The following is a 26,033-nucleotide window of genomic DNA, read 5'->3' on the forward strand; positions in this document are numbered from 1 at the left end:
TGATTTTCGCCTGTTCTCCAAGGCTTTTGCCTGGCAGCCATCCTCTGTAGTCCACGGAAGCCAGCGACGGTAGGGAGCCAGCAGTAACTCTGGAGGATGGCACCCAGGCTGCCCAAGCTCTACAGAACTCAAGCACTCAGTACTGGGCCGATTCATAAATTCTGCAAAAGGCCAGCATGTGCCAGCTTGTCAGTAAAAGTCGCTATGTACTACGACAAATTTGACTACCAGCTTTGTATTCCTGTGGTTTTAATAGCAGCATTTTAATTTTTTTCAATTATTCGCCCACGCACACTAGTTTGGGGGTCTTCAGAGGATGTCATCCATAAAATTAAGTCAGTGCCTAAGTTGTATTACTAAACCTTTAGTAAACATGACAGCAAGCTATATCAGAGCTGATCAGGACTGGTATTCAAACAGGCCTCGGGTTCTGTCAATGGTATCATTAAAGGATGCCCTTGCTTTTCATACAGGGTTCGAGTTCCACATAACGATATTACACAAGATGATTGCTTTAGCATACTGACTGCAGGATTTTGCTCAAGAGCGCCCGATAAGCAATATTGCTTTTGCCTGATCCTCAGAAAAAATATGGATAAAAGAGTAGCCAATTTTCCCACTCAGGCCACACCAATTTAATTTGTTGGTTCCTGAAATCGGTCGCTTAGTTTTTTTCTGCTTTGCAAAAAAACTATCATCATCATCTATCAATGTATTGGTTTGACAAAAAGTTTAAAATCCACTGTTAGAATTATATAAAACGGCCTGTTATGTTGACTTCATGGCTCCTATCATAGCTTTTGGGGCTGACATAGAATGCCTAGGCCTAATTAGAATTTTTTTTGCCGTCAGTTCATATTTTTTCTGAAAAAAAAAAAGAACCAACAAATCAAATTGGTGTGGCCTCATGTAAAATTCCTTTTTCGTACTGTTATCCATCCATCCATTCATGAATCTGCCAATCCATCCATCCTTCATCTCTCCCTTCATCCAGTTTGCCCATCCATCAATCTGTCACTTCATCATTCAACCACAAGGTAATAGGTAAAACATGTGCAGCCACTGGTAATTATTACAAGAGCCACAGACCATGTTTCAGGTATTTCTGCATTGCCACCCTGTTTATTTCTCCCAGGACATGTACAGTGTATGTACAAACATGTGCACTAGGTATCACACCAGTGTTTCATGTGCACTAGGTATCAGAACAGTGTTTCTGATATCACAAAACTGGTTCAAAACACTTCAGTCCCATCTTTTCACATATTTAGATTATCCTTATTCAACACTTTGACAAAGATTATACTGTATTAATTAAAAGCATGATTTCTATACAGTCAGTTGTAAAACTAGTCAATTAACACAGATAATGCAATAAATACTAATGCGTTAATGACAAAGTATCTACGGTACAGATTGATAAAATGGTAAAAGAAACAATGCAGGTAGAAAAACGACCCTCTTCAGTATCATTCTTGCACAGACTATTAAAAGCCAAAAATGCTACGCTTTCTTCCAAAACATCTGAATGCTGTTTACACCTGTAACTAGGCTAACATGGACATCGGTTCTATCAAATGGCACACCTGTTTTATATCCTTGGCTAGAAAAATGAAGTGTGAGACCAACATAGATACATGTACTGCCACCTCATAGGACTGTTCTATTTCTTGCTTTTTATCAGTCAACAGTTTTGTTTCAGTGTTGTTCAGTTTTCTGCCTATCTTTTTGGTTTGCAAAACTCCAAGAGCAATGTTTCTTACTTCTGCCTACATTCACCCACCCTACAACACTTCAAAAAATACATTCAACAAGGCAGTTATGTTCTCTTACTCCGAATTCTCCAAACAACTTTCTCGAGATACAGACATTTTTATCTCTGTCAGTTCACTCAGCCATTAGCACTCTCACTCTCAATAGTGCTAATCTTACAGTGCTAATCTGATGCGGAGAGGCTGGGAGAGGTGTTGCAGTGCTATCTGGTAATCTTCCTGTGAGATTGTGCCAATCTTGAGTGACACTTGATGTGTAATAACTGACTTTTCGGAGAGCACACAGCTGCTCTCGGGTCATCCAGGGCACTGATTGGGTAGGTGTGAAGTGATGTTCACAGTATGGTCAGGAATGGCTATCAGTTCAGGGAGGATCTGTCTTTGCTCTGATTCAGTCCAAGATTTGGCTTCACAAAATATGTATTCAGCGAAGGAATATAGAAGCAAATGAGCAAAAAAATACACAGGTCTCATACAGCTAATCTTTTCATAATACATGTACAATGAATCACACAATTTATGGAACGGGAGAGGTTGAAAACATGCACCAGTTTTATCTATTGTACTAGTACTTTCCATATGCTTCCTGTGGTGACCACTGCTCTCAGCACCACCTAGCACTGCATTTGTGAACTGCAGGGCCGCTGACATAAACACTCAGTACAAAACAAAACAACCAAAGAGATTCTAGAATTATTTACAGAACATCGTTGCCAAGGCATGACAGTGAGTGGGAAGTGACAAGGGCTTCTGACATAATCACATTGGTATGTATGTATATACAGTGTATGCTTGGCTTGGATTACAATCTTTTTCTCCAGAAATTGTGCCAAGGCAAATATACAAGTTGCTGGAAATCATGTACCATATTTGCACTGGTTTAGGGCTAGGCTTGGAGGATTGTAGGAGGTATACCTTCTTCCAGTTGGCAATATACATGTATCTGCAACAAGTTATTTCCAGAGAGAGATCCATATATGTATGTGCATCTCTAGTTTCAAACTTCAATCTTTGTGCAACCTTTTTTCAACCAGCCAACCTTCTCAGTTTATACCCCCTACAAGACATCCTGGCCTGCACCACAAGCCTGCAATTTAGCATTTTTACATGAATTATTACATGCCAATTGTGATTGTTTCCAAAAAAGACACAGCATGAACTTTTTTCATGAGTCGGTTTGTGTTTATGAAATTTGTTCTGTATTGCTGAATCGTCAAAAACACAACAAGTGTTGACATGCACATCATGAAAATTAAATATTACAGCATTAGACAAAATGGATGTGTGCTGTTGCACTAAAACATGCAAAATTGCTCCATTCCTTACTTGCGAAATGAGACAACAAAAGGGAAAAATGAGGTAAAACTGCCTAAAAAATGTAGCTATGAAGCAGATGTACAACGTGCAGATATCCACCACCCAGCACCAGCCAACACCACCATGCAACATGCATCGCTAAGGAAACGGTTGCTATGGTAACACATCACCACTGTAAACAAAAACAGCAGAAATACAGCAGGTTAGTTATGAGGCAGTTCAGTACAGTTAGTCAGGCCGGTGCAAAAGAATGATTAAATCAAAAGCCAGGAAAAAGCAGAAAGGTGAGACTAAGCTATGAATGGAGATAAACCATGAGTCAGAGCAGTACTGTTATCTTGAAAGTTCATCTGTGTTGGTAGAAGTCATTATGAAACAAGTTTGAACTGCAATATCCAACACGAAGAAATTGGACTCACCCAAATTTTCAACTGTACAACTCCAATACTAGTCTCTGTCAAGGAATGAGCAATCCACCGCTTCCAGTCTCATTGGATAAAGTAAGAATCTTTGACACAGAATCAGACTTTTTCGCACAAGGGATTTAAGAGGCCATCTACATCAGGGCATTTCAACCATCCCTCAACAGAGACTTACTGCAACCTATGATCCACTGCTCACGGAGTCACGTGCGTTATCTGTGTGATGTCACAGAAGCGGTGGATTGTTTCATTCCTTGACAAAGACTGGAGTTGTACAGTAAAAAATTTGAGTGAGTCCAATTTCTTGTGTTGGATATTACAGTCCAAACTTGTTTCATCATGAGAGCAGTTAATCTGATATCTGATAGCCATGTTGGATCACATTCTTGCACCAGAATGAGAGGAACAGATTTTTTGCCAGAATTTGTAAATTTTGCCATTATTGATTCATGTACAGTCATTACGTAATTTCTGTTGATCTAAAAGAAATACTTGTAACAATTTCAAACACAGTCTTAAACTGCATCCAAACTGGTGTGGCTCTCAATATCTGTAGCGGTTGTTGAACAGTGGTAAGCAATGCTCAGTAAGGTAGATTACATGTACATTTGTACATGTATCTGTGAACATCAGGACTGTAAAGTTTACCTTGCACTAGATTCTTTCCTACACTCTGCCATGTGCTTTTGTTGCATTTGTGTTCTTGTAGGATCTTGTATTTATGCAACGTCTGTGCCTAACAGTTTTTATAGCGATCATACTGCTAAAAGCAGCCCTCTATAAAAATACAATCTATCCATCTAAAAATACATACTTACCACAGCCTTGACCAGTTGCAGGAAAAGACAGTGTCAGAGTCCTTTGTTATTTTGACCATGGATCCATTTTGATGGTACAACGTTTTAGTTAAAGGTATGCCAAACCCACATTGTGTGAGTGTTAGGTACTGCTTTGTCACCTATACGTTTTGTCAAGCTTATGTTTAAATAGTGGTTTATCCTGCTGTGATAGTATTTACATTTAGTAAATATCCAACAATAATTAATAAATCAAATTAAAAATTCATTTGACCTGGTCTCACCTTCTTTTCTAGTCTCAGAAAACTACTTTTTACTGCTTTAAAACTATTTGAAGGTTTCTTTCAAACACTAAAACAAAGACTAAAATGTAGCACTGAAGAGCTCAATTTGAGCCTTTGATGATTTCTTTTTCTGAAGTTATTGTAAATAAGCAGATTTTTCCACGTGCTCTTTGCAAATCTTTCTTTTTGTTCTGCTTGGTTTTTCTTTTTTTTCATACCATTAGTATTTTTTAAATGTGTCTTAACTAAACCATTAAATAAAATGATACTTAAGCCCACAATATGTTTATAATGCTTAACTAGTTGACAATCATAATTGATAAACGGTTAAACCCCATTGGTGCATGTTGCCCGGCTCAGTTGACAAAGTTTACAGACCTCGCGTGACCTGGATGTGTGGTGGAGACCGTGGACCGGCGCGAGGTGGCCTGCCGTTGCCGTGCGAGGAAGGACTGACCCCCCTGCATCGGCCCTCCGTTGGCCAGTCTGCCCTCTACGGCTTTCCTGTGGAGCTGGGCACCCTGGTGGGAACGGACACAAACAACATTGAACCCTGTAATTCACTTTATATTTCAGTTCGTACCATGGTATGGATGAAATATATTGTGTTCTGGAGATGGACTGAAACATGCTGTATTTGCTCCCAAGCAAATGTTGGCCTTTCTAGTCTGCCCTCTACAGCTTTCCTTGGCACCCTGGTGGGATAGGGCATACAACATCTGAGTTGTGAAGCTCAAGTAAGACATGGTATCAAATAGGTTCTAGGAAATATATGTTGTGTTTCCTGTTTCAGTCCTGAAGAAAATTAGGTTCTTTTTATTAGACAATACAGTGTAACAAAGTAAAACTTGCATGAGGATACTTTCATTTTCACTGTCAATTGCTTGATGTTTCATCACTCAGGTGTCAGATCATGGAGCTAGAGAATGGTCGACCAGCTTGAAAAATTTATGTCCCATGCAGGAGTCTACACAAAAAAAAGGATAGGGTCGGCAGTTTAGGGTCGGTCAGGAAATAGGAAATATAACATTTTTTTCCTAGGCCTAATGTGGGGGATAGAAAAAGAATGAACCATTAAAAATTGGTTAAGAGCGGTAATATCAAGTACTACAAATGTATTTCATACTACATGTGCCTATGCATGTTGGTACTTTTGAGTGAGCATTCAGTGAGCATTTAGAAATACAGCGTAACTACTTTTGTAACCTGGCTGACTACTCACCATGTTATACCAGGCAGATACAATCAGTTTTTCTTCCTGCTCTCTCGTCAACTTGGCTTTCTCATGATCTCTCTGGAAAAAACAAAAGCAAATTATAACACAAAATAAAGCATAAACAAGAAGTTAAGAAGTTGAGTCAATTCTTCTATTCAAAGCAATGCAGACACATATCCTTCCAAAAACAAAATTCCTCCAACAGTAGTAGGAACTGTTGTCCACCTCTAGATGGTCGATAAGTCGTTCCTTCTCAGTCAGCTGGTTCTTCAGTGCCTGCACCTCTGGGGTCGATGACTGGTTCTGCTTTGGGTCCAGCGTTCGAATGACCTTTAACAGAGAATAACCAGGTAAGTATTTTTTTTTTGTTTTGCATAACCAGTTAACCGCATGGGGTGTGGAACCTCCACGTAACATCCTATCCGAGGGACATCCCTAACCGAAGCTAGGTACTCATTTCCACCTGAGTGAAGTGAGAAAAGTCATGTAAAGTGTCTTTCCAAAGGGTACAAGATCAGTGACGTGTAGGAGGGCCTCTTGGTTCTAAGCCAAATACGCTACTGTTTACGCCACACGACCTCACCAAGGATGATCAATCAGATAAGGCAGGGCCCACTCTCGCACTTTCAGCATACAAGTCATGTTTTCTATGCCTTACCAAAGGGCACAAGATCAGCAGCATGGCAAGACTCTAACCCGGGACCTTGGTTCTGAGTCAAACACCCTGCCGTTATGCAACTTGAACCCACATTGTAAGTGATGTTTGTGGTAGATCTTCAACAGGAAGGATCTCTTAGATGCTGGATGGAAATCAGAAAACTAGCCATATGTCTGTCAGAAAAGTTAATAAGTTAAATTGATAAGTAAATAACTACTCACACTCTTGGCCTTCTCCAGGTAGCGCTTGTACCGCTCCTCCATGGCCTTCATGTCATCATCCTTCTTATTCAACATCTCCTGCAGCTGCTGGATCTTCTCCGCTGTGGAACATACAGATGCAAAACTCGTAACCAGCAAAATGGTAAGATTACTAGATATACAAGGTATCTTTTCATTGTCAGGAAATCTTGGGTAGGGCAGAAGAATAGAGGGGTTCTCAACTATATTGCACTATAAACTATAATGCACCCAATTTCAGGGCAGCAAAATTGGATTGTCAAGTTAATTTTCTGGCCATTTTTTAAAATGTAGCAATCAATTTTAATCAACCCTATTCCATAGTACACTGATACCTGTGAGGCAAGAATGGGATGTCCTGATGGGAAATAATTGCTTGTCTATTGGCAGTACCCAAAAATGGGTGACCTAATTTTGGGTTATTTCACATGCTTCAGGTATGAAATGATGACGAAAATGCAGTGAATGTCAATTAATATCAGACAGATTTCCTCATCCAGAATATTTTTTGTTCTCCCGTCCTGCAATCGTATTGGATGCCTTTAACCTCCAACACATTGATGCTACAAATTCTCTATTCAATTTGGTAATATGGGTTAAGCAGTAGGAAGAAAGTCTGATTCCTCACCACTGGAGGAGACTTTAGGCTCCAGGTTGTCAATATACTCCTTCTTCTTCTGCAGCTGGGAGTCGGCATCTTTCAGCTTCTCCCTGAAAATATCCAAGGAAACAATCATCATGTCATCCAATCATCTTTTCATCATTGCTAAAAAAAACAGTCCTGTTTCTCAGCAAGGAGCTTAACTACTTAAATACTTCTGTGTATTTCATCAGATATGAATTGTCAAATATTACAATATCTCTTAACAGATTAGACCAAACTAATAGACCTAATAGACAAGTGGAACAAGTAAGTCCACAAGTCCACAAAAAGGACACTTCTTCTCCCCAATTTTGTATCGATTGCTCCATCACTGTAACATCTACAATGTCAAAAGATTGCCCCCACCCTATTATGTACATTTTGTACTTAAAATCAGCAAGGACAGACTTACATGTGTTCCTCAAGCTTTTTCCTCAAGGCAACCGACTGAAAAAGAGAAGGATGCTGAGTCAATGATCTGATGTATGATTGTGTACAGTTGGCCTTTCAAGACATACCATACAGCCAATGTTCTTTATTTGATGCTGACCACTTTTCAGAAATAACTGCACTAGCTTTTGCTGAAATAACACCTTCTTTTTCACACCACCTGACTGTGTACCCAGGTGCTGGTGCAGGTGCTTCTACAGGTGCTTTAAAGGTGCTAAATAGCCTACGGTACTGCTTAACATCCTCCTTCAACATTGCTAACTGTGGAACAGATAGGATACATATACAGAGCTGTCCACCATCCTTTTCAATGAGGACATTTTAGGTGCTGGATGGGCTCTGTTTTTCAAAAAGTACAGTTAAGATGGCTTCAAAAACGGCACTCAAAATTATTTCCCAGCATTCATCAGGGTTGTGACTCATGTCTGTGATTGGTTAATGAGGTGATGACATCACACACCAGGCACACACTGATTGGTTAAACACAACACCACACTAAATAGTTGTAAGTGTTAAAAGTCAAAAGACGAACATTTAAACATAAGACTTTAAGAGTCCACAAAAATGTAAGAGATGGTCTGACAAACATTAGTCCACTGTGTCACAGTATCATAGTCCAGAATCATGTAGAAGAAAGTTAAGTTAAAATCAGTCAATGGGGAAACTTTAGAGGAATTTGTTGAAGTGAAAATCAAATAAGTGTTTGGTCTTTTTCTCTTGTTTATGTTCCAAATAAGACTATTCTTCAACAAAAACAATTGACAAAAAAGTGTAAGCTGTGGGTTGTGTGTCATTGATCACCCAATTCACCAAATACGCACTGCTTGCAAATATGGTAAATTCAGAAAGCCAGCAGCAAATTAAAAAAGAAAATAAGTCATCAGATTAGCGATCAAATAGCCTTGCTATTGCTGAAAATTTTCTTATAACTTAAAAACCATTCTGGGTACTAATAATATTTTGTATATAATTTCTGGTGCTAGTTGAAAGTTACTGAATACACACAAGTTTCTACAGAAACTACAAATGTGGAACTTAAAGGCATCCAATGTGATTTCAGGACAGCAAAAATGGAAATATTCTGAATAAGGCAATCTTTGTGATATTGACACGTACTGTTTCACATACGCACATTTAAGTCAGCATTTCATACTTTGGGCAGAAACAAGCCCCAAGATGAGTCCTTTATTTTATGGGTGGTACCCTAAATATCAGCCCAGGGCCCTTCTAGTAACCATTTTCCATCAGAGGTTTGGGAAATTTTGCTCCATGAGGGTCAATATACATTAGGATAGTGTGATTTCAACTCAGTATGTAGATAAGTAACTAGAATATTGGCTTTGAAAAACTGGGTTTCCAAGCCCTAAAAACCGCACTGGATGCCTTTAAAGAGTCTGCAATGATCGCAGACAACTTACAACCATCTCGGTACTCTAAATACGCAAACAAACTACACACTGTTGTTAGTGGCGCTGGATTAAGCAGTGAAATTTCGGCTGTGCGGAAAAAAAAGGAAACTGCAAGCAGCAGCAGCAAGCTCTGAGCTACAGACAAAACCTTACTCATACTTACAAACTCCTGAGATTTGTTTACAAGGCATGCAAGAAAACAAACAAACACCAAGTTAGAACATGCATGGCACAGTTGGAGAAACAACTGAATGACATATGAGCGCTGCACATCAGCACCCTCTGGCAGAAGCATGCTGAACTCCAACCGATATGACGTATGCACTGAAGGATGGAACACTATGGCACCTTCTTGCAAAAGATTATTGACCTGCAACTGCTGAAACAAGTCATGCATGCAGCAAAGTAACAAGTCTGCTGTATACAACTGAACTAAACAGGAAATAATGAATGACAAAGTTAGCATGAAATAATATGTTAACACATACATGTAAGATATGTTTGATGTGAGAGAATTTAGAATAGGTTTGATGATGTTGTTAATTCCTATCACAGATTATGTATGACTATTTAACACTGAAATTGTTCACATTGAAAAGTAACACTCCTACTTTCCACTTGTAGATGGTTTACAGTACTGTTCTACATATACATATACTTCTTCACCATGACCCACCTTACTGCAAATACTTTTTATTTGACCTTGCAATAGTTCTAGACCTGCAATAGTTCAAGGTCATTTCTATCATGTCCCTTGACAGAAAATATCTTCTAAATCGTCTACGCCAGAGACCTTGCAGAAGTGGAAAGGTCAGAGTGCAAAGGTTACTTACATCCTGGTCCTTAGCAGGTGACCCGACCTCTTCCTGTTCTGTCTGCATGTCCTCCAACTGACCTTGGAGTTCCAGAATCCTCTGATTGGCCAACCTGTACATTTCAAATTAAACAGAACAAAATAAGCCATAAATGACACACGCCTTTGATGAAAGAGGATACATATATCCTTATAACTATCATTTATTAGATAATTATGAGCAGAAATCTCGGAAAAAGAATTTTTGACAAGTATCTCAAAATATGTACAAACTCTAGACACTGAACAGATCACAACTAATAGGTGGAAATTAGAGCTTATTTTAGACCCACCCACTGATTGAAGTGATTTATCCTCTGTGTTGGCATGGTAAATTCAGTTAAGTGCATCATTAATTATGCAAAGCAGGCCTAATAATGGGCATTTGAGACTAACAACCCTGTAATTCAAAACTGTCGAAGTGGCCTGGTAGGGTTGCCTCGAAGTAGAAGACTTAAGTGCATGAATCAAGCTAAAAAGGTTGGGTGTGCAAAAAGATTTTTGGGTGCACCATACATGTACAAAATAAAGTAGAATGGCAGAAAAAAACTTATTATGTATCATTTCTAAAGAAAAGTATTACATCAATTATTTTATTATTTTTCTGACACTTAGATGTTGAATATGCCCCCACTACTACATTTAACATCTTTCAATACATAAGGCCACACCAAGTAAATTTTATGGATGACGTCCGCGCGCGCATTGATTTTGGCCTGTACCTAGAAAAAAAACAAGAAATTTCGCTTCCTGTAACTATGACCAAATTGCCAGAAAGTGCCGCAAATTGTCAGATTGACGTGAAACCCGTAACGCCAAAAGCCTGTGCCTGGTTAAAAAAATTAAAACAAAAATGAAAGAAAAGAAGGCACTGAAAAAAATCCTGTCAATAGTTCCAAAAACGGCACTGCTGACAGGACGGTCCTGTCAGCAGTGCAATATTTCTAATCTAGGCATCTTGTTTTTTAGGGCCCTTCTTGTTTTTTTTCGCCCTCTCGCATTAGATTTAGGGTCTCCAAAGGACGTCATCCATAAAATTTACTTGGTGTGGCCTAAACAGAAAAAAATTGGGTGCACAGCTCCAAATTTGGGTGCACTAAGGTGCACAAGCACCTAGTATTTGGAGCCCTGTAACCCCCTCCCCAGCCACACTCCCCACCTGTTCTCTGTCTCCAGTTCGTTGGTTCTGGCGTTAGCGTCGTCCAACATGGCCTGGGAGACCGCCAGTCTCTCGTCATCCGAACCTTCCGCTTTCAGCTTCAACATCTTGTTCTCGTGCTGCAGGCGAATCAGCTTCTCTCTGGAGTAAACAAAAACAGAGGTAAACAAGTCAACAACTCTGCTACTCATCTGGTTGGCTTCCTCTTACTACAACACAACACAACATGTGAAACAACTTGTTGACAAACATTCTCGTCTCATGACATCATTTGGAAACATTAGGTAGCACTTACTTAATTTCGGGTGGTACCACTTCTGGGATGGGGGAGCCAACAGGGGACTCCACATTACTACCAATGCCTGCTAGAGACCCTGTGGAAATAAAACACATTTATCAATGAAAGTAATTTTATCAAGTATACAATGGTAGTTTTGTAGTAGCAAGTCATACAGTCTTCAACACTGTTCTGCTACAGTATGTAACCAAACACCACCCGTTACCATGGAGAGAGACGTCTGGTTCAGGTCATTGACTTTATTTGTTTGGAGAGGAAGAAGAAACTGTAAAAACAATAAACAATATGTTTTCCTTATGTGAAGGTAAACATAAGAAGCCTTACCCTGCTGAAGCTGCATGCAATGTAGTTCCTCGTTTGTCTCCTTTAAGGTGTCTCGTTCATTGACTATTCTCTGTAAAATATAGTGGGCAGAGTTTACTCTCCAAGCAGAGGTTGATGGTGGAAGATCGCTTGCTTTTTACATATGGCCTTTTTATGTCTCTACCACCACCAACCACTTGGGTGGGGAAATGGTTACAGACTGGCCAATATGATACTGTCTTACCCCCACCAAAAGATCTGCTTGGAGATTAGGCAGAGTTCAAAATAATTCCTACAACAGTGTGACACTGATCAATCACTATAAACCTAAATCTAATCCTAAATCTAATGTATTTCTAAACTGCAAATGGGACATAGCATGCTTATCTATGCTCTTACTCCTACATCTGAAGACCCTAATCCAAATACTCAAAAGTAAAACATTCTTGTTTCTAGAATTTTCTGGGACATACCGTATCATACCATGCAAAAGAATGCTGACAATGACTTACCTGTTTCTCCTTCTGAACAGTGTCCAGTTTTTCTGTTGATCTTTTCAGCTCGAACGCTGCCTTGTCTGCCCTCTTGGTCTCCTCTGACACCTTGCTGTGTAACTCCTGAACCTGTTTCTTATACATGTCCAGCTGGGAGCGCAGTGTGTTCGCTTTTCTCAGTTCCTTTCAAGAAAAAACACAATCATCATCAGATGGTGCTTTCAGGCACTAATCCATTTCTTTTGTATTTTTTTGTCAGGATTTTTTCTGCATTACCATACAGTATCTAATCAACCATGACAGTACATGTACTTTCTATGAATAAAGAAAGGACAATTAATTATGAAGTTTCTAAACAGTTAACACAATAAGGTACTCACTATGTGCACCCAAAGTACAATACAGTTGTTGATGTGCTACATGTACCTCCTCCTTTTATACCTAGCCCTCCTTCCTCCCAACTTTGAAATACATCCAGTGTTGTGTTGACGTCACACTTCAAACAAGCCAAGTGACAAGCCTCACTGGTTTAGTCTACTGATTGGTCGAAAGCTCTAGGTGAGAGAACTTCTTTGTGCTGGATCAAAAGTTTTACCTCTAAACATAATCCTGTGTTCTTATAATGCTCACCTCTTCTAGTTCAACTGTTTGCTGCATGTAAGTCGTGTTCTTTTCCTCCAGGATTCTCACTGTTCTCCTCAAGTCAGCCAAGTCCTCTGGAAAATACAAGTCACCATTTATACATGTTTATTAAGGAGCACACATAATCAGAAAGAATTGTCATAATAGACTTCAAATACAATCAGAACAGTTCTTTTAGCAGTAATGTATGATGTACAGGAGTCTTGGATGTATTTTACATCTACATTTTTCAACATTCCATTTAAATCTGACTCACCCAATTTTTTCTTGTATGTTTCTATTGTCTGCTCATACTTGGACTGTAAAAGAAAACATTTGTGAGCATAAGAAACAAAAGTTCAAGATGAAAGATTGACAAGTTTTTTGTTTTTTTCAAGTAACATGTAATTTATCATCATGTTTAGTTCTATGGGACATTCCCCACAATATGACTGGTACACAACAATTTCCTTCTCCCACTGAGTTTCTACAGAAGTGAAAAAGGCATTTATTTTTATTTTACTGACCGTTTTCTCAGCAGACTGCCTGAGTATGTCCATCTCATCCTTCAGCAGCTGTGTCTCTGCAGCCAGAGCCATCAGCTCTTCATTCTGGGGGAGGGAGAAGGGCAGCATGAGTAAAGTAAGTATAGCAACATAATATCACTCTCAGTCACTGTTGCAATTTCTTCCCAAATCCATACATTTACTTGCTGGACACTGTGACCCATGTTCTTCAGTACACAAATGTACTGTGTGTACTTTATTTCAAGAATTTCATACCATACTATTGTAACCTCTCATACTAATGGATTTCTAAAGGTCAAAAACGTTCTGTCTCACCTTTCCTGCAAGGTCCAGAATCTCCTTCTCCATTTCTTCACATTTCAGTCGGTATTCATCTCGCCCTGTGGGGAGGGGGGTGAAATAACTTTCAATAAGAGAATTGTGTTTGAATTTAAATTGAAATTCAAAACTGATCTAAATGATCTAAAAGCTCCTTAGAGAACCATTAATGTGGTACAATATCTGAAACTGCTAAAATATCTACATCACTCATTTACTTCTTACTAAGGCCACACTGACTTAATCTTATGGATGACATCCTCTGAAGACCCCCAAACTAGTGCGAGCGGGCGAATAAAAATAATTCCAGCCAAAAAAAAATTGCCTGTAAACCACAGGAATACAAAGCTGGTATTGTGAATCTGCGGTAGTACATGTACATGGCGACTTTTACAACAAGCTGGCACATTCTAGCCTTTTGCAGCATTTACATTGCTATGAATCGGTAAGGTACTGAGTATGAGTTCCGTGGAGCTTCAGCAGCCTGGGTGCCATCCTCTGTAGTTACCGCCGGCTCCCTATTGTCGCTAGCTACCATGGACTATGGAGAATGGCTAGAACTAGGCGATGCACGAATGTAATTCATGAAATCAAATCAGTGTGGCCTAATGAGACATTTTGGGCTGATGTGGCTGACCTGTCTCTAGCCTGTAGGTCTCCTCCTGCAGTTGTTCCACCTGATGTGTCAGCTGGATGTACCGTCTGCCTGCTGGGGTGCTGCAGGGTCCACAAACATGTCACTCAACAAAACTGCAAAAATTAGCAGTGTGGTGCAGATTGCCCCAATTTCAGAAGTCTTTCCAAAGTTAATCAAATACCTATGACAACATACACTATGTATCATATACTGTTTATAGATACACAGTTGAATAATATTAGTACCAGCTAAAATATGTCTTACTGAGCACGTCGGCAGAACATACTACGCCAGCACGAAACCTTGATTTTTCAGTATTTGTTGGGTTTTTGGTCATTTTTGCCTGTTGCAGACAATATCTTTTCCAATGTAACAGTTGGAAACTACAGAGGGGATCCGATGTTAACCTTATACATGTATACCCGAATAAAACCTTAAATGCTCTTCTGAAGTGCTATGCACAATACATTACGGGTTGCGCACAGGTGAAGTATGTTCTACCGACGTGCAGTCTTATTGCAGTACTAGAGATAAAATTGTTGTCAAAGAAATAATATAGGATTCTCAAAGTAACAAATTCTATAAACTCATATCAAAGTCACAGTGAAAGTGGTGAAAAACAACAACTTTGAGGTCCTCTCTCCTTCAACAACTCAAAAAGTATAGTCCAAAATTTCAAAAGCTTATCAGTCAAACAATTTTTCTAGGCTTCAAAATTTCAATGCAGAAGGAGGGGGTATGTAATAAAATTGATGTTGGAAATAAAGGTTGCCCAGTCTTCTTTTGGTTGAGGTTTGTCTTAAGAGCAATGGGTTTTCAAATTTTAGACTAAAATCAGATGTTTCAACAGCTTTGACAGTGTACTACCGAATAATCATGGGAATAGCTCTGGGCTGGGAACTATAGGTAACACTGGGCAACTTACGTAATGTTTAGCCAGATTGCGCAATGTGCAACAGTGGCTGATAATTCATTTCAATGCAGGGCTCGAAATACTGGGTGCATGTGCACCTTAATGCACCCAAAATTAGAGCTGTGCACCCAATTTTTTCTGTGGGTAGTCTGGTCATTTTTATAGGTTTACATATGTAAAGATGCTAAATGTACTATACTATACAGCATATTCTGGTGTCAGAAAAATAGGAAAATCTTTGTTGTAGTACTTTTCTTTAGAAATGAAACAAAATTAGTTTTTGTTTTATGTTGGTTACACCAGTGCACCTATTCCCAAAAATGAATTTCGAGCCCTGGCGGCTGCTAAGTGATTTCAATGCCTGATGAGGAGAATGGCTTTTACCTGGCGTCGCTCAGAATGGTTTCTATAAAGCTGGAGGATGGTGTCGACAGAAGGCAGAACGTTGTGACAGAACAAACAACACAACAGAACAGAGGAGAAACCAGACGTCAGAGCAAGTCATACAGGGAAGAGAATATTTGGGAAAATCCAAGAGGCACAAATAGACAATAAGGCACTTCTAAAAAAGCAATATAACAGTAACAGAAAAATGTACTTTAAAACAAGATAAATCAAAAGTCCACAGGATCTTAACAATTGAAATATGATTTACCTGTTTCTTTGTAAGATTTCTGGTATCCCTTTAACAACTAGCCCCCCTCCCAACCATCTTTGCATCTAAACCGTGACTTGACTAATGCAGGGCTCGAAATACTGGGTGCACATGCTGGTTACCAGTAGTGCAGGTAAAATTGGAACTGTGCAGGCATTTCTGATGTCTATCTGCACCTAACCTGCACTGGTCCATGTACTGTGTATATGCAGGTTAGTGCAGGTAAAATTGGAGCTGTGCAGGTATTTCTTGACTCTTCCTGCACCTAACCTGCACTGGTCCATGTACTGGGTATGTGCAGTTTAGTGCAGGTAAAATTGGAGCTGTGCAGGTATTTCTGATGTCTACCTGAGTGCAGGTAAAATTTATCTTGTGCAAGTAATTTTTCATGTTGCGTACACCAGTGCAGGTAAGCGGAAAAAAAAGTATTTCAAGCCCTGAATTAATGACATACTCCATGTTCCAATATCCCAACTACTTTAACCCTTCCCCCACCGGTCTCTTCCTATGTACCTGGTGTCTTCATATCCGTCCACCTGGTTGACTTTGTCGGACAGTTCATCCTTCTCCACCTTCATGAGTGTGTTTTCCTCCATCAGCTGCTGCACCTGCATGTCTAACTCATGACAGCGCTGGGCAATCTCCTCTTTCGCAGCCCGTACCTGTCAGGTGCAACACAACCTCATTATACATTCAGCAGCTGTCACACTTCAAGCACACAGTCCACAATCTTGGATTTCAATGCTTACACAGCATATCCAACTTTACAGTTATGAAAATATCCACCAGTTATATGTATGACAGAAAACTTATAATATCAAGATCTGGAAGAGTAAAAGATAGATGTACAGACTGTAGCTCACCTCATTCAATTCTTCCATGGTGTCTCTCAGCTGTTTCTCCACCTCTGGCAGGACTCCAGGTGAAGCAGGTGCCTCTTTGTTCATCAGCTGCAAGGAAGAACAGGCATATTTGTAACCTACCATTGTTAAAATGATGGTTAAAAGGATAAAAACAGCTATATCAAGTAAATCTTTTTGTGTGGCTTATTGACCTGGAAGCAAATTATAGTGTTTCCATCATGGAGTCTCATATACTATATTGAACACAAGGAACTTCTACCAACTACATCCACCAACCTCCTGAATGGCATTCATGACTGCATGTTGCACTGCCTCTTCCATCCCCATGATGTTCTGGATATACTCTGGAACACGAACGAAAATGGGAATACATCATTATGCAATTTAGCTACATGTATGCATATGATATGTATACAAATACAATGTATCAGGTTGTTACAAAACATTTTCACTGATATGTCCTTGGGTGCTGTCAAATTTGAAAGAACATGTAATGATAACTCGTACCAGGTGAAATCTATAAAATTGTTTGTTTGTTTATTTGTTTGTGTCTGAGCTATCTCACCCTGTTTACGATCACAGTTGACAGCACACCCCAGGATGAGCTGTAACAGTCGGCCCATCTCCTCCACATCATAGTGCTCAGCAATGGACGTCACATCTGGGAGGGTGAAGTCATTTATCTGTTGTCCAAGAACCTAATGAAGGTAAGAGATATAGAACAAATTTGTACATTGAAATATACAAAATATACAGTGGAATGTTGGAGTGGCATTTAGCATAAGGCCAAGGAAAAAAATGTTATGATTCCTGTTTCAGTCCTGAAAAAATTAGGGTCAGTAGGTAGGGATTATATTTTTTTTCTTCTTTTCTTAGACTTTGGCGATATCTAGTGATCCAACTTATACAACAGTTTAACAAAGTAAAATGTGCATGAGGACATTTTCATCTTTAATGACAATGTTGGAAAACTGATTGTACAATGTTTCATCACTCAGGTGTCATATCATGGACCTAGAAAAGGTCGATCAGCTCGAAAAATTTATGTCCCTTGCAGGTGTCCAAACAAAGAAAGACTAGGGTCTGCAGTTTTTTCTAGGGTTGGTTGGGAAACAGGAATTACAACTTTTTTTTTCCTAGGCCTGACAATCAATTTTTATTGGAAAATCACCAACAGTTACATGTACCAAAAACAATGGAAACACACAAAACTTTTGCTTACCTCACTGTAATAGTCCAGCACTCCTGTAAGAACCTTCTTCAAATTACTCATCTGTGGAGATGAAACAATACAACAAAACAAAGTAAGGCAACCATTAGCAAAAATACTATCCACAATGATATATATGAATAAAACTTTCAATTTGTACAAATGGCTAACTGTAACAAACACTATGGCGTCAGTTCATTTTCTGGTGAATGCCTCTGTAGAATTACATACATACATGTATGTGTCTGCCATCTTAATTTTTCTGTTTAATAACAGAAGTGACAGACAGTACATAATGTACATGTGTATAAACAGAAGTGGCAAACATGTCTATAGTCCATTTTTTAACATGTCAAATATCTCTTGAGGTTCACTGGGAAGAAAAAAAGGGAAGACCGAAGAGATCAACAATTATTAAAGTGTCAGAATCACAGCTACATCTGCCGATGATTATTACATGTAGTATCATTAGTACGTCTTTTTTAAATGAAAATGAAATGAAAATGAAATGAGATTTTCAGCCCAACTCACCCTGAGTCTCCAGTTTTCCCCTGCATCCTGTTTTATCTTGCCAAACCAGGCCTCACTGAAATAATCTGGGGCACTGAGGGAGGGACAGAGACACATGTCGCATAGTGTTAGAATGACTGTTCAGTCACCAATTCTCTAAATGTTTTGATTACTAGATGGATGTCAGGTAAAATTGCATACTAGTATTATTTAATGCATGGAAGCCAAGAAACTTCTCACACTGGACATATCTTAACCAAGTACTGTACTAATACTCACTACTAAAAATAAAGTCATTCCCAATTTTATTTCATATCTATTTGGGAATCAAGAATGAAATAGAATGATCGAATACTTACATCTGACACAGTGCTTCACTCATTGCAACCCCATCACCGAGATCCTCCACTGTTTTATGTGGGGCGTTCAGGTTAAATGTCTGCAGCTAGGGAAGGAGACAAGATGTCAGAGACCCAGACATTCTGTCTGATTTGTTTAACGTCAATATACAACTGCAAAAGCAGTGTTCTAGCCATTGTGAATTTTTTTCTGTCATATCAATTTTGTTTGATGTAACATTATGTCCAGTGCCAAAGGGCCCCCCCGCCCGATGCATGCTCCCCCGGGAAATTTTTTAAATCTCCACTCTCAGAGAAACGCTATTTCCTGCATTTTGAGGGGCAAATTTTGCTGGCACATCATAGACATAAGCTTAGTTTAATGACATCTCTTTTCATAAATTACATGCTGATTTTTGTCTATCAAAGATGAAGGATTAGACAAATGTTGTCCATCATAAATGGCAAAATTCTGTCACATGACAGAAAGATGCATGTTGGCTAGAACACTGCATCTATTCCTTCCTGACATTTAGTCAGTTTTGCATGACACAGTATCTTCAATTGACCTTTTACCTCAGCAGTGGTGACAGAGTTTTTTTTAATTCTCTTGAGTACATAGGACAAAGTTAAGTCATGCAGATATAGACTGTCATTACTTACACTAAGTTACAGGGACTAACTTATTAATGTTACAATGATTGGGATGCATTGTGGTAAACTTTTCAACATCTACCAAATGTTAAATTTTATTGGTTACAGACTCCACAGCACAATATTTACTGTGTCTTTACATCATAGCCACTTCAGATGATTGCAATGTTGACTTTAGCAACAGATAAGAATGTCCAGACATCAGCAGTTGCATAAGGTGTCCTAGTTCTCACCGAAATCTGCAGCTGTTTTTCCCTTACTGTATCATGATATATTATGAGAATTTCGCATGTGGTGTTCATATCACAGTTTTAATCAAAATTTTATGCTTGAAAACATGTAAAAACATATCTGTACCTTATGTATGAATCCTTAAATAGATGGCAAAGAAACATTAACACACGAAGACTTCGGAAGAGGTCTAATTATAAAATGAGGGAACCCCCAAAGGCCCAATGCAATTCTGTCCTGCAAAACTGGAGACTGACTTCATGTTTAACAGAGGAAAACAGTTGTGTAAGACTGGTAACAGAAGACGTTTTCTCAGTAAATGGTCATGACATTGTAGTTGGTATTGTGATGTCACTGAAATGTTTAGTCATGTTCCTCAATAGTTTTGCTTCCACATAATTCTACAAACATTGAAATAAAGCATCATCTTCTCTACATATTCATATGTTTATGGCATGAGAAGCCCTGTGTTTGTATATTTCAATCTTGTTGTTGACAGTTCCCATTTCATAATACATACATCCGTCTATTTGACCTATATCAGACAATGTGTCCCAAAATGTAGAAACATATTTCTCATTTACAAGTTTAACTTGTAAATAATTATTCAATATCATTTGTTTCTGTTCTCATATTTCAAACGCCACGGTAACTTATGGAACTTAAAGCAAAATCGCAAATTATATGGCTGTAGCATAACTAAAAAGTTGCAGGATAGTCAAAACTATGCCTGGAAGACAACTTATCCTTCTAAGGTCACAAGTTTTGACCTTTGAAATTTGTATGATTCAGAATTTCCAACGACTTTACAACTTATGATATCATATAACAACATAACACGTCGTCTGAAACTCAAAATTCTCCACATAAACTACACAAACACCCCTATTATTCTAATGTCAAAAGATGAAAGCAAAATTCCAACGTTTTTAAATTCGATTACGACGTAAACAAAACATTAGGAGTTGTCTGGACGTGTGTAGTCTCCGTGTTGTGGCTGCGTGAGTCCAGGGCTTTTCTTCACTTCCTGATCACGAACCGTCATCTGATAAAAGAACTTTGTATCCTCAATATCTCGTGATGGTAACAGATGCCCCAAGTTGTTTGCAGACAGAGCCCCCCCCCCCCTTTCCTCAAACTAGGCTAGTGTATCTGCCACGCAGTCACACACGCAAACTTACCCACTGTACCAGGCACTCGCACAGCTCCGTCTTGTCCATGGCGACCCTGGCGGCTTCTATGTTCTTCTCTCGGCTCTAATCGTTTGAAATTCCGGTTGAAGTGATCAGATCATGGGGAAATTCCGACGTTTTCGCCGATCTGCGATTTTGGGAGGAAACCGACAACCCGCCTAGTACGCAATCTCTGGGGACTGTACGTTAACTCTGTTGGACTCGTCTGAACATGGATGTATTGAGAAAACTGGTCAACAAAAGATGTCAAATGATATAGTTAATCGTATTTTGTATGGTTATAAAGTAAAAATTCTTATTTTGGTCCAAGTAAACTTGAATCACATCCTTTGTTTCCACCCAACTTTGATCTAAAATGGTTCATCCCTAATATACCAAAACCTAAAGGTCATGACGCATGCGTACTTATCAAAACATTTCTGGTCAGTCCACTTCCGGATTTGGGATTTGGAAGCTACAGGTGCGTCCGGATTTCTCCGGATTATGGAGGACGTGCTGGACGACATGGGCGGTCCGGTTACCGGGACGTTAGTGGAGGGGATCGGGGACGAGCTGGTGTACATCAGCCTGATGGTGGGCATGATGATGGTGTCGTTAGGCTCCGTACTGTACAGATGGAAGTGAGTATCGCATGGGGGGAGGGGGGCGTGTACACGTCATGTTACTTACTTACACTTTCACAGCATATTTTGATAGACAAGTAAGAACGACGCTAGACATTTGAGAACTTTCAAGTCTTATATGTCAGCGTCTAGCGTCTTGAACAGTTGGAAGTACGTGAAGCATATGTGGGGGTACACACAAAGTATTTGGGAATTACAATGACAATGTTTCAAATTCAATTTTGTTGTTGACACACATACTAGTAGTATCACACAATGTGTCCCAAAATGTATCAACATATTCCTCATTTAGTAGTTTAACATGTAAATAATAATTTATTCATAACAACAGAAGAACAAGTTACTCTTACATACTTAGATAAAATCTAATACAATGTACAAGTTGGGACAATATTCCATGTAATCAACAAAAACAATATTTCTGATTCATCAGTGAAGGTTAGACATCCAGTTAATAAGATACACCAAAAAAACAGTTACTCAACCAACTGGATATGATTTTGGAAACATTTCAGGTAGCATCCAATACCTTTTGCCAGTGACACTGGAGAATTTTCAGAAAAGCCGGTTTATAAGTACAAATAATATTTCTGGTTCCTCCCCTCTGAACCAGCCAACAGCAGGCCATGGGAACTACCATCCACCCTGATCACAGGACACGCCTCCACGAGGCGAGACAGCAGCTGGGATTGGACGATGAGCAGGACAGACAGCCCAGGTTCACCAATGACGGGCAGTGTCCCATCTGTATGGAGAACACCAACTTTGCTGTGGAAACAAACTGTGGACATGTCTTTTGTGGTCAGTCAGGATAAAATTCAAGTCAGCAATTCGATAGTTTATCTATGTTGGGGAATAACATTATAAGACACAGCAAAATGCAGACACAACAAATTTCTGACCAAGTTAGAACAACCATATTTGACCTCTAATGTTTATATTGCAAGAAGTAAGGTCACATGGTCAGAGCAATTTAAATTAGATCAGTTATCTCAAAGAAGGACAAGATTGGGGTATACATTTGATGAGCCAGAATTTTGTTGCGTGGAAAGAAAATTCAATTCCATATATTCTTCTAGATACATGATATGCTTCATTTTAGAACAAAGATTGAAACAGTTCCTGTGCTTATTTTTGAGCATAGCATAGCACAGCATAGCATCTACAGCCAGGTAGGATGTCAGTCCAGTTGAGGCCGCTCCTGTTGACTTCCCCTCTTAGCTGATCATCATTGTAGGTTTCTGTGGATGATCCAGTATCCTGAAGTTGTATTTAACCGGGTGTTGTTCCATGTCATTTTTGTAGGCTGACTTACTGCATTTGATGGTTGAATGACAGAAGCTATGTCTATTTGTCATTGCTGCACAGCTAACTGTATCCTGATGTACTGGAGACATGGAAGGTGGCTGGGAGCAGTGGGCTGTCCTGTCTGCAGACAAACTGTGAGTACAGAGTGTCTTTCATTATGTTTACCAAAGGAAAACATACTGTTTTTGCTTTGTTTTCTCTTCTTCTTTTTCAAACAAATAACGTCAATGACCTGAACCAGATGTCTGTCACCATGGTAACTAGTGTTGGGTTACATCATGTTGCAATTTTATAGCAGGAGGGATTTAGACCTATTTCACCATATATATTAATGTGTGTGAATTTGGTAGCTGCCACTGCCAATGGGGTGTCACTTCTTTCAAGTAAAGGCTTCCCATTGCTTCTTCTGACACATTTCATGTTACTGTTTCATCAGGTGACTCTGTTGCTACCGCTCTTTACTGAAGAAGAGAATGGGTCAGATGACTTGGTACAGATGGCTGGAGAGATAAACGCTTACAACAGAAGATACTCTGGAGAACCCAGGCCGGTATGTGGTGGTATTTTTTCAGGCTATTGTACTGTTGTTTTGTACATACTGGCCAATATATATACATGTATAGTAGCTGACATTAAGTCTTGCTTTTTGCAAAACATGTCTGTATTTTGCTTGTTCATCTGCTACAGGAGAAAGGTTGTCTCATTAGCATAATGACTTACCGGTATGTGTGTGGATAATGTGCCTACATGTTTATCATTGGTTGGTTTTGGATAATTGAATTGCTTTGTCAGATAGATAAGTTTATGTGTGAAGTGTTTTTGACCTCTGATCTTTGACTTTTGCCCCCTCCAGCTGCTGGATTACCTGTATGACCTTCCGACCTTGCTACGCCACGCTTTCATTGAGCTGTTCACCGTTGGCGGACTAGTCATGATGTTTCGCGTACGGGTGTTCCTCATCCTCCTCGGTGCCATTTTGTACTTCATTTCACCACTGGACATCATCCCGGAAGGAGCGTTTGGCCTCCTTGGGTTGGTGGACGATGTTTTTGTCATCCTGGTGTTGCTGATCTATGTGTCAATCATGTACAGGACCTTCGTGGCCAATAGGGGAGAGATGGGCCTGGGAGGGGATGTGGAGTGAACCATTTGGGCCATCATATAGGGAGGGACAGGGTGGAGGAGTAAAGAATACATGACAATCATGTACAGGACCTTATTGGTGAGCCTTGGGATGGACCATTTTGGTCATCACATGGGGAGGGACAGGATAAAGTTAACACATGACTCAATAATAAACAAGAACTTTGTGGCTAACAGGAGAGAGGTAAATTAGGAATGAACCATTACACTTTTGTATGGGGAGAGGCAGGGTGAAGGAAAAATGACTTTTTCTTCAAGTTTGTAACCAAATCATAAGATGAAACAAGACTGATATAAAAGCCAGTCATATATGGAAGACGAGAGAAAGCTATGGTTGAACATTTACATCATCTGTGAAGAGGACAACCAAATAAGACTTGTGATGGGCTCCTGTAAACTTCATCTGCCATGTGGTACATGACAGAAAAAAGGAGAAAGAGAAGAAATGTTTTTAAGTTTCTCTGAGTTATACATACTTACAGAACAACTTTACAAACAAGGAAATCAGTGTAAGTTTTGGATAAGGGACATGCAGTTGCACTGAACTTAATAGAATAGGAGGACGTAACAGATTCCTGGGTTATACTATTCCTCCAATACCATGTTGCCTTATAAAAACCATGGCAATACTGGCAATAAAATTGACACTAATACACAGCAAAGTGCAATAACTAGACATACTGACACAGTGGACTGAGCTGTCAGTTATGCAGAACAAACAAGTCCCAGTAGCTGTAGTATTTACTGAGGTTTTGCATAAAATTTAAAAGGTGCCTTTTCAACATTACAAGTGTAGAAACATCCAAATTTCAGGTCATTTTGGAAAGGCTCTTGTAATGTTAGGAGATATCATCAACTCCAAAGGCAAGAACATATACAGCATCTGTATAACCATCAAGCTTCTGACCCTGAAGTATACCATGATATGAAGTTCAGCATGTTGTTTCATTTCTCCTGTGAAATTGTATATTTAAGATTACTGCTCAGTCTTTTGATACGTCTTGCAGATACATGGTAACACTGCTAGATGTATCCAGACGTCTGATATCTGTTAAAATACTTACCACCTTTGACTAGACACCATCATCTACCATTTGAAATATGTTATCATGTACTTTATTGATACATATGTAAATGTGGTCTAAAATGTCATAACCATCAAGTATCCATGACAGATCTAGACGGCTGTCAAAATGACAATTTTTGTAATGATTTTTCTACTCAGTGTCAAGACATGAGCTGACTATTTTAGAGACTTTCAGGTAAACAAAATGCCAATGACAACATTTCCATTTAAACTTTTTGGTAAGTTTAAATGCCTTTTTGTACTCTCTTATCAAACTAAAAACCTTTGGTTCCCAAAGAGGACCTTGAATGAAATTTGTTGCAGTAAAATCTGCAGCCTTGCAGCATGTCATTTGACCATGATCATGGAGGTAAAAATCTACCTACATGCCACGATGAACAACAGCTTTTTTTTTACACAAGGGCTAGTAAAAGTTGAAAACTGCTTGCAGATGTAAAATATAGCCTTTGCACTGCACTATAATGCAAAACTGTTGTCTGAAAGACTTCAGGTTGAAGGTACAAAAACTTACAATTTCCACAGGAAACAACGTCCTGAAGAAAGGGTACCTTCATAGTGAAAGAAACAATTTTTTTTAGGAACAAAATGTTGTTGTTAACAGCAGCTTGGTGATAAACCAGTATTATTTCAGCCATGGATTACTTCAACAGGATATTTGTACCTTTTTCACATAATTTGTGATACTTGTATATATTTATCTCCATTTTAGACTTTTGCATAAATGTGTGAAAATCAGATCACCCAGCTGACCTACAGTTCAATCTTTGTTTAATGCTATGGCTGCTGAGCTTTAGTTGTATTTATTTAGTGCTATGAGTTGCTGATTTGAAGTGTACAGTGTATGAGAATTATACATAGTGGACAGATTATAAATTGTTTGTACTTGTA

General features: G+C 39.1%; 2 protein-coding genes across 2 annotated transcripts; one reads left to right on the plus strand and one right to left on the minus strand.

The window, feature by feature from the left end:
- Positions 1-4,933: 4,933 nt before the first annotated feature.
- On the minus strand, positions 4,934-21,245 carry LOC109486193 (protein Hook homolog). Its single transcript, XM_019789908.1, has 24 exons — positions 20,973-21,245; positions 18,928-19,013; positions 18,590-18,662; positions 18,071-18,121; positions 17,414-17,546; positions 17,125-17,192; positions 16,849-16,935; positions 16,499-16,647; positions 14,418-14,497; positions 13,778-13,842; positions 13,463-13,546; positions 13,213-13,255; positions 12,945-13,030; positions 12,333-12,497; positions 11,842-11,911; positions 11,515-11,593; positions 11,220-11,360; positions 10,041-10,134; positions 7,761-7,795; positions 7,334-7,416; positions 6,688-6,788; positions 6,034-6,138; positions 5,815-5,886; positions 4,934-5,113 (listed from the first exon to the last, which is right to left on the minus strand). Exons 1-24 carry the CDS (start codon positions 21,009-21,011, stop codon positions 4,949-4,951), a joined length of 2,154 nt encoding a protein of 717 aa, XP_019645467.1. The 5' UTR covers positions 21,012-21,245; the 3' UTR covers positions 4,934-4,948.
- Positions 21,246-21,366: 121 nt separating this feature from the next.
- Positions 21,367-24,485, plus strand: LOC109486154 (E3 ubiquitin-protein ligase RNF170-like). Its single transcript, XM_019789858.1, has 5 exons — positions 21,367-21,604; positions 22,221-22,408; positions 22,976-23,049; positions 23,352-23,465; positions 23,769-24,485. Exons 1-5 carry the CDS (start codon positions 21,375-21,377, stop codon positions 24,057-24,059), a joined length of 897 nt encoding a protein of 298 aa, XP_019645417.1. The 5' UTR covers positions 21,367-21,374; the 3' UTR covers positions 24,060-24,485.
- The last annotated feature ends 1,548 nt before the right edge of the window (positions 24,486-26,033 follow it).

This window comes from Branchiostoma belcheri, unplaced genomic scaffold (assembly GCF_001625305.1).
Source record: "Branchiostoma belcheri isolate BF01 breed outbred unplaced genomic scaffold, Haploidv18h27 scaffold8, whole genome shotgun sequence".
Classification (NCBI taxonomy): domain Eukaryota; kingdom Metazoa; phylum Chordata; class Leptocardii; order Amphioxiformes; family Branchiostomatidae; genus Branchiostoma; species Branchiostoma belcheri.